A 9,087-nucleotide genomic window follows, 5' to 3' on the forward strand; every position below is an offset into this window, starting at 1 on the left:
GGATAGGGGACAAGGGAACCAGCAGAGGCAACTGCCTCAGGGGTAGGCTAGGGTGTTTGCTATTGATCAGCAGAATACCGGAGTGGAAGGTACCTTATCCTTATTTGATTTCTTTGCCAAGGTGTTGTTTGATACAGAAGCGTCCTACTCTTTCATATCTAGTTCTGTGGTTGATATGTTAGGTTTGTCTCCTAGGCCTCTTGCTAGACCCTTGTGTGTTACTTCCCCACTTGGTGTTTCCCTTGAGTTGTGTATGTTTTGTGATGCATGCCTGATTGTGATTGGTGGTAGGGAGTTTACCGCGACTTTGATTGTGTTAGCAGATCATACGTATGATGTTATTTTGGGTGTTGATTGGTTGAGGCCAAATCATGCCATGATTGATTGTTTTGAAATGATAGTGTCATTTCATATGCCTGGACAACCAGTGTTTCGTTATCGGTGTCTTAGGTTAGATACTGCTTTGAGGGCAGGATTCTTAGCTCATGTGGAATCGGTGAGTTGTGCTGCGATTATGGCAGAGATTGCTGTGGTTTCCGAGTACAGTGATGTATTTCAGGAGATACCAGGGTTACCTCCAAGGAGGGTAGTGGATTTTGCTATCGATGTGATACCAGGTACTGCACCTGTATCCATGGCACCTTTTCAGATGGCACCAACTGTATTTAAAGAGTTGAAGGATCAAATTGACGGTTTACTTGAACAAGGGTTCATTAGACCTAGCACTTCTCCTTGGGGTGCACCTGTGGTGTTTGCGAGGAAGAAGGATGGTTCACTACGGTTGTGTGTGGATTATTGGCAGTTGAACAAGGTGAAGATCAAGAATAGGTACCCTTTACCTAGGATTGATGACTTGTTTGATCAGCTTAAGGAAGCTACCTTATTCTCGAAGATCGATTTGAGATCTGGATATCACCAGTTGAGGGTGAAGGATGAGGATATTCTTAAAACTGCTTTTAGGACCAGGTATGGACACTTTGAGTTTGTTGTCATGCCTTTTGGTCTAACCAATGCACCTGTTGCCTTTATGGACTTGATGAACCGTATGTTCAGTCCGTACTTGGATAAGTTTGTGGTAGTGTTCGTAGATGATATTTTGATTTATTCCAAGTCGTTAGAGGATCATGATAAGCATCTGCGGACTGTGCTACAGATTTTGAGAGAAAAGAAGTTGTTTGCGAAATTCGAGAAGTGCGAATTTTGGCAAAGGGAGGTCATGTAATTTCGAAGGATGGAGTCTCGGTGGATCCTTCTAAGGTGGAAGCAGTGATGAACTGGGGTCAACCCACTACAGTGACTGAGGTACGTAGTTTTCTGGGTTTGGCGGGCTACTATCGGAGATTCATCGAAGGGTTTGCTAGTATAGCTTCGGCTTTGATCAAGTTGACCAGGAAGGAGGTCCAGTTTGTGTGGACTGAGGAGTGTGATCGAGCGGGCATTCAATGAGTTAAAGAGAAGATTGACCACAGCCCCAGTGTTGACTATTCCCACTAGTGGTGGTGGTTTAGTCATCTATAGTGATGCGTCTCATCAGGGACTGGGATGTGTGTTGATGCAGCACGGCAGCGTTGTCGCTTATGGCTCTAGACAGTTGAAGGTGCATGAGCGTAATTACCCCACTCATGATTTGGAGTTGGCTGCGGTTGTTTTTGCCTTGAAAATTTGGAGGCATTACTTGTATGGGGAGAAGTTCAAACTCTTTTTGGATCATAAGAGTTTGAAGTATCTATTCTCTCAGAATGAGTTGAACATGAGACAGAGAAGGTGGATGGAGCTCATGAAGGACTATGATTTCACCTTGGAGTATCATCCCGGAAAGGCCAATGTTGTGGCGGATGCTTTGAGTAGGAAGCCCAGAGGTATAGTTGCTTCTGTTATGGTTCAGGAGTGGCGTATGTTGGAGACTGCATATGAGTTTGACCTTGTACAAGCAAAAGTTGAGAATGGGAGTTTCCTTGGAAGTATCACGGTACAGCCTAGCCTGATTTCCAGGATCATTCAGGGTCAAACAGAGGATGAGTTCTCACGTGCGAAGTTGGCGGAGTTAGCTGCAGATTCGTCCACTGGCGTTCCATCAGAGTGGACGGTGGGAACGGATGGTGGTTTGCGGATGAACCATAGGTTGTATCTTCCTGATCGTGTTGACCTCAAGGGAGAGATTCTTCTTGAGGGACATCGATTGAGGTATACTGTGCATCCTGGAAGCACCAAGATGTATCAAGATTTGCAAAGGCAATTTTGGTGGAATAGAATGAAAAGGGATGTGGCAGAGTATGTTTCCAAGTGTCTTACTTGCCAATGTGTGAAGGCTGAGCATCAGAGACCTGCAGGTATGTTGAAGCCATTACCTATTCTCGTGTGGAAATGGGAGCAGATCTCGATGGATTTTGTTACTGGACTGCCTAGGTCCAAATGGAATCAAGATGCAGTGTGGGTGATCGTGGACCGTTTGACGAAGTTAGCGCACTTTCTTCCGGTGTCAATGACGTATTCGGTTGACACGTTGTGCGAGCTTTATATCGAGGTAATTGTGAAACTTCATGGCGTGCCTGTGTCGATTGTTTCTGATCGTGATGCTCGTTTCACTTCAAATTTTTGGAGTGGTTTCCAAAAGGCCATGGGAACTGACTTAGACATGAGTACGGCATTTCACCCTCAGACTGATGGGCAGACTGAGCGAGTGAACCAAGTGATGGAGGATATGTTGAGAGCCTGTGTGTTGGACTTCAAGGGAAATTGGGAGGATCATCTACCGTTGATTGAATTCTCCTACAACAACAGTTATCACTCCAGTATTGGCATGACACCATATGAGACCCTATATGGTAAGCCATGTAGATCTCCTATCTGCTGGGCAGAAGCAGGAGATAAGGTATTATTGGGTCATGAGATTGTGTAGGAGACCACGTACCGACAAGATTTCGATTATGGCAGGTTGAGTTTAAAGAGGGTGATCATGTGTTCTTGAAGGTCTCACCCATGAAGGGTGTGGTGAGATTTGGCAAGAAATGGAAGTTATCACCAAGGTTTGTCGGACCTTTTGAAATTCTGTAAAAGGTAGGAGATTTGGCTTATAGGCTTGCTTTACCTCCTAGTATGTCTGGTGTGCATAATGTGTTCCATATGTCTATGTTGAGGAAGTATGTCTAGGATGAGTCACATGTGATCGATTATGGCACAATTGAGGTGCATGCGGATACGACCTTTGTTGTTGAACCTGTTCGTATTTTGGATAGGTCAACAAAGCAACTTCGAAGGAAGGAAGTTGACTTGGTCAAGGTATTGTGGAGTCACCATGACGAGGGTGATGCTTCTTGGGAGCTGGAGTCGGAGATGAGAGCGAAGTATCCACAGTTGTTTGCTGATCAGCAAGTGTGAATTTCGGGACGAAATTCCTTTAAGGAGGGTAGACTGTGATGACCTGGATTTTCGTTATTTAATTTTGGTAATTAATAATGGACCAGTTGTTCGAATAATTGTTATTGTGCTTTATTCGTAGGTTTTATGTGAAGTGGAATGGTTTTCGTACGTATAATTATTCGAATTTCACAGTTTAGGGGGTCGTGTGAAGTTTGACATTTTATATGTTGGGATTCTCGGAAAACTTCCTTCATGAGAGTTGTAGAGAGCGTCGATACGAGTTCGTGGACATGCGGAACGCGTCAATCGGAGTTCGTATGAGAAAGTTATGGCTTTTGGAAGAAGTTTCCATTTTAGTATAAATAGGGAAAATCCGAAATTATTTTCATAATTCCATTTTCCTTTTCCAGAAAGCTTTCTTCTCTCTCTCTTCTCTCTCGGCTGCACCTTCACTATCGAAGTTTTTCGACTGACCCGACCTGGAACCGGCCGACCAGACCAGGCTTTTCCGGTGATCTCCGGCGACCTCCGGCCCTGAAACCTGCATAGATCGATTCGCCGCTCTCGTGAGGTCGTCTCTGTGGCAGCCTCTAGCGGCGACTTTATGGAGAAATTGAACCCGATCGGTTCTCCGATCTCCAACGTCGGCAAGGCTTCAAACCAAGCTTGGGGAGCTCGCAGAAGCCTCCTAGATCGATCTGTGGTGGTTGTTTGGATCGATTCACGTGAAACTTTGTTCAACTCAGATTGAACAGTAATCCACGGCTTGCGAGGAGTTTTTGACCCTTTACGCTTCGATTTTGACTTCGTGCTAGTTATGAAAATGGATAAGCATGCTGTGATGAACATCTTTGATGTTGGAAGTTTTGTAAAATATTGAGTTTTGGCCGGTGGCGGTGTGCCACGGCCTATGGTAGCGTTCTGGCGGCGTTCCGGCCATATAAGGGATGTTTCTGGTATTATATATCTTCTACTCGTCGATACGAGCGCTTCAATATATAATACGCAATATTTGGAGTTCGTATGAATTTGTTATGATTTTTACGGTTTCATACCGGTTGATTTATTCGATCCGTGAGGATCCGAGCATCCGATTGACTTGTGGTTTTGACATATCGATTGTGGAAGTATTCCGGAGACTTTGGGAGGTCTCGGAAGTGGTTTCCCCTCAATTGAAGTTACTTTGAGATTTTAGTTCGATTTGGGGATTCGAACTTTAATAAATTGTGATTCGTTGACTGAATCAAGGCTGTACTTCCTTAGGTAGTTGACGAAGTATTTTTGGACGGGTATTTTGTGGATTGGCTGCTTTGTTCTATATTGAAGACGCAGCGGGAGTTTCGAGGTGAGTAATCTCACAAGGTTCATTTATGAACGGAATTACCTTTATCGTTTTCAGAGTTATTGATTTAACTGCAAACTATAGTTGGTATTGGTAGGCATTCCTGAGCAGATGAGTACGTATATATATATTTACGTGAAATATATATGTTTTGGTGGTTTGTGAATTTATGAAAACAATATGCATGAATGATGCTTTTTATTGTTTTGGGTTGTGGCTTTTCGGAAAACAAATGATTGTGGAATTGTTGATTCGATTTGTTTTGAAAAGCATTGAGATTTGTGTATGAAAACAATATGCATGATTATGCTCATTTATTGTTTTGTGTTATGGCTTTTCGGAAAACAATGATTATGGAAATGTTGATTTCGATTGTTTTGAAAAGCGTTGAGATTTGTGTAACATTTTGAGTCCTGTGCGACTTCTTTAATGTTTTATTCCAAGGGACTGAAAAGTTCGAGGAATGAAGGTCTATGACCTTGGGCAGAATATCAGGTAATCACGTCTTTGGCCGGACGAGTGGTTACGAATTCAGTTAGAGCTCTAGTCTGTCTGCCATATAGGTGATTCATAGGGTAACGGGAATTGGTTATATCTAACTCATGAGATTACGTGTTTTTAGGGAACAATGTGTGAATTGCTTTCCTTATTAACGGTTTTTAAGGTGACAAGGTGTAAGTTGTTTTCCTTATTAACGATTTGATAGAATTCAAGGTGTGAGTTGTTTTCTATGGTACGGTTATGGTACGATTTGATAGAAATCAAGTGTGAGTTTTTTTCTATGGTACGATTGATAGAAACCAAGGAGTGAGTTACTTTCTATGTTTCGTTTTAAAAGAAACCAAGATTTAAGTTGCTTTCTTTTATTTTGATTTGAAAGGAAATTAAAGTGTGAGTTATTCTCCTTTATTTCATGTAGCTATTTGGCCGGAATTTACCTTGAAAGTTCAAGAAATAGGAGAAACCCTAAAATCCTAATCTGATCGATTCTCCTTCATCTGCAAATTGGTTCAAGATACTTCGGGAGAAATGATCAGCATCTCATGGGCTTCAAAACCCCTCAAGAAATGGCACCGAAGGTGGCCGGAAACTGAAGAATCGAGATAGCTCTGAAATCGCTCCTCCACCACGGTTTCTGCCTTGCTGCGTCGTCCCGGTGGTGAATCGCCATGTACCACGACCACAGAACGAATTAGAAGGAAGAGCCAGTTCGAATAGGAATGGTGGTGCGGCCAATGGTGGCCGGACGGAAGAGAACTAGCCGAAAAATGAAAAAGGGCTCGGGTCGCAGCTGGGAGAGAGAGAAAAGTCAGGGGTTTCCGAAAAGGGAAAATTTCAAGAACAGTACATGAGGTATCACCCGTTCTCAATTTTGGAGAGTCAACTTTTGCTAAAATGAAAATGGTACATGACTTTCAAATCTCGATCTAAATTTGGTACATGCCGTCACCATTTCCCTTAGCCTTATGTAATTATTCATTTGTTAAAGGGTAATATAGTATTTTTACAGTTTCCTCTCTCTCTCTCTCTCTCTCTCTCTCCCTCCCACTCTCTCTCTCTCTCTCTCTCTCTCTCTCTCTCTCTCTCTCTCTCTCTCTCTCTCTCTCTCCCTCCCAGACCCAACCCCTTTCTCTTCCTCCATGGCCGCGACCACCGCATCCCTCCACCTTCCAAATCCACACCCACCAAACCCCACTCCCCATCTTATCAAACCCATAATTCAAATAACTCATTTTGCATTATCATTCCTTCTTAATCTCCCAAACCCAACTCCTTATCACTACCAAATTCATGTATTAATTCAATTATGAAAACATGATCACCCATCAGTAAGTTGACAATTAGTACCAAATTCATGTATTAATTCAATTAAGAAACATGAGCTCACATCAATGAGAAGAGAATCTGTCCATAAAGGACGATCATGAGAACCCAGAAAAAGAAGAAGAAAAGGTTGGACCTTTCATGGATTTCATATATAAAGGAGAAGCAGAATATATACAGTACTCTCAAGCTGTTAAACAACCACTTACACCACACTGTTACAATAAACAACACCCCAACCTCCATATGCCATAAAATCAAGGAGAAAAAGAAACAAAAGAAAAAAAGAATGAACAAAATTATTTTCTACACCACCAGCTACAACATCAACAAAGAGTTGCTCAATTGGATGAATTGAGTTGTCAGGAACTCTCAGATTGAGAATCTGAGCAGTACCTGCTCAGGGGTTCAGCTGGAATTTGAGATCCATCTTCTAGATCAAGTTCCGGCGAGTCAAGCCCAAAGCCACCATGGAGTACAAAATGACGTCGTCCAATGCGGAGGAGAGCGGAACTGAGAATGTAGAGGATTATCCCATGGTGTTGTTGAAGAAGGTGGTTTCGATGGGGGTGGTTCAGCATTGGGGATGGGGGTGGTGGGTCATGGAGAGGAGAGGAAGAGACAGATGGGTATTGGGGGTTTGGGAAAGGAAGTGGTGAAAGGGAGGAGGAAATGGTGTGACGAGAAATAATATGTTTGTTTTAGCTAAATAATAATAATAATAATAATAATAATAATAATAAAAAGGGCTTGGTTAATGAAGCATATGCGGCTTTCTATCATTTTGGCTGATTTGCCCCTAAAAATTTGACGGAAAGTACACTCACCAACACAGAATCTGTAACGGCATGTACCTAAATTGGGTAGAAATTTGAACTTGATCTGCCGTTTTCATTTGATTCACCAAAAGTTAGAACGAGCGATACTTCATGCACTGTTCTTGAAATTTTCCCTTCCGAAAATGGAAACCTAGGTTTTACTGAAAATTTTCTGATTTTTTTTCTATTTATCCAAAATTGGAAACTTTTTTCGTTGGCCATAACTTCTTTATATGAACTCCGATTTTCGCGTTCCGCATGTCCACAAACTTCTATCGATGCACTCTACGATTTACTTGAAGGAAATTTTTACAGAATCATAATGTATAAAAAGTCAACCCTTAAATCGAAGTTCCGAGCAAGGACTTAAATATCGAAATTATCGCCGAAAATATCGGTGATAATTTCGTTTTTTTTCACACAGCGATATTTTAATTACCTACCAATTGAATTTCATAAGATTTTATCGAAATTTTCAGAAATCTCGCCAATATCAACGAAAACCCAATAATTTCAAGAAAATCTCGCCAATTTCTCAAAAATCCCGAAAATATTGTGAACCTTTGTAGCGATATTAGCATTTTTTCAGCAAATAAACTAGCCAAAATGTTAGATGGAAGCAGCCTCCTATAGGTATGATCAAACTAAATGTGGATGCAGCTTTTTGCAATGTGGGTGGGAGTGTAGGTGTTGGGGGTGTGTTTCGAGACTTTGCAGGCTCTTGTTTGGGAGGTTTTCGCCACACATTCCCTGCAGTTTCTTCCGCTCGGCATGCAGAACTGGTAGCGCTGTTGGTGGGCGTCCAGCTAGCTATCACTCATCAATTTTTCCCTCTGATAGTGGAAACTGATTGTCAAGACTTGGTACAAGCTATGACGCATGATTCCCTTGATCATTCGGAGCTGGGCTACCTCTTAAGTGACCTTCGAGAGGCCCTGCAGCTAGCATCCTTTGCGCAGGTTCACCATGTGCGCCGAGCAGCAAACATAGTGGCTCATACTTTAGCACAAGAGGCTAAAAATGGACAGTTTTTTATGCAGTTCTTTACTGTACCTCCTCCAAATGTGGTGGAGCTTATATCCATTGATTGTAATGACTTGTAAGTCAATGAAATCTATTTCATTTCCCTCAAAAAAAAAAAAAAAAAAAAAACTAGCCAAAATTTCAAGGCTGGGTTTCGAACCTCTGCCAGCTCCAAACAAATTGAAAGCCTTTGCCAATCCAACCAAATTGACTCTTTAGCATACATGCAGCTTGGATTATATTTAAACCATCAGCTCTTTCTTTCTATGCTTTACTACCCAGTTAGTTTCTTACTTAGCTAAGCCCCTGTCACACTCATACTCCATATTTCCAAAACGAAATTAAATTAGTTAAAGCTTCTAACAATTAACAAAACCCAAGTTTCTTGGTCAAATTTTGACAAAAAATATGGTTTTTATATTAGCCAAACAATAATTTCTCTTTGTAAAAATAAATGAAAATGTGTGATTAAACCTATCTTTCATTCTAATTAGATTGGTTTTACATTAAGATGTTTCGGTAAATAGATGTAATAAAAGACAAATTATTATCAACTATATTTAACTTTTACACATAAACTAGGATGTGTAAAAGACTAGCTATAGGTGTAATTTCATGTTTCAAATTGTGTTCCAATCCATATAACATCAAAAGTTGAGATGTATTAAGTTAAATGTCAAAAATCTTTATTTTGTCAGCGCATATGAATTTATCTTATTT

The 9,087-nt window shown here is 41.3% G+C and overlaps 1 protein-coding gene across 1 annotated transcript; it reads left to right on the top strand.

Moving 5' to 3' along the window:
• The first annotated feature begins 7,979 nt into the window (after positions 1-7,979).
• Positions 7,980-8,447, top strand: LOC133716234 (uncharacterized). Its single transcript, XM_062142952.1, has one exon. The coding sequence runs from the start codon at positions 7,980-7,982 to the stop codon at positions 8,445-8,447; it is 468 nt and encodes a 155-aa protein (XP_061998936.1).
• Positions 8,448-9,087: the final 640 nt, after the last annotated feature.

This window comes from Rosa rugosa, chromosome 6 (assembly GCF_958449725.1).
Source record: "Rosa rugosa chromosome 6, drRosRugo1.1, whole genome shotgun sequence".
NCBI lineage: Eukaryota > Viridiplantae > Streptophyta > Magnoliopsida > Rosales > Rosaceae > Rosa > Rosa rugosa.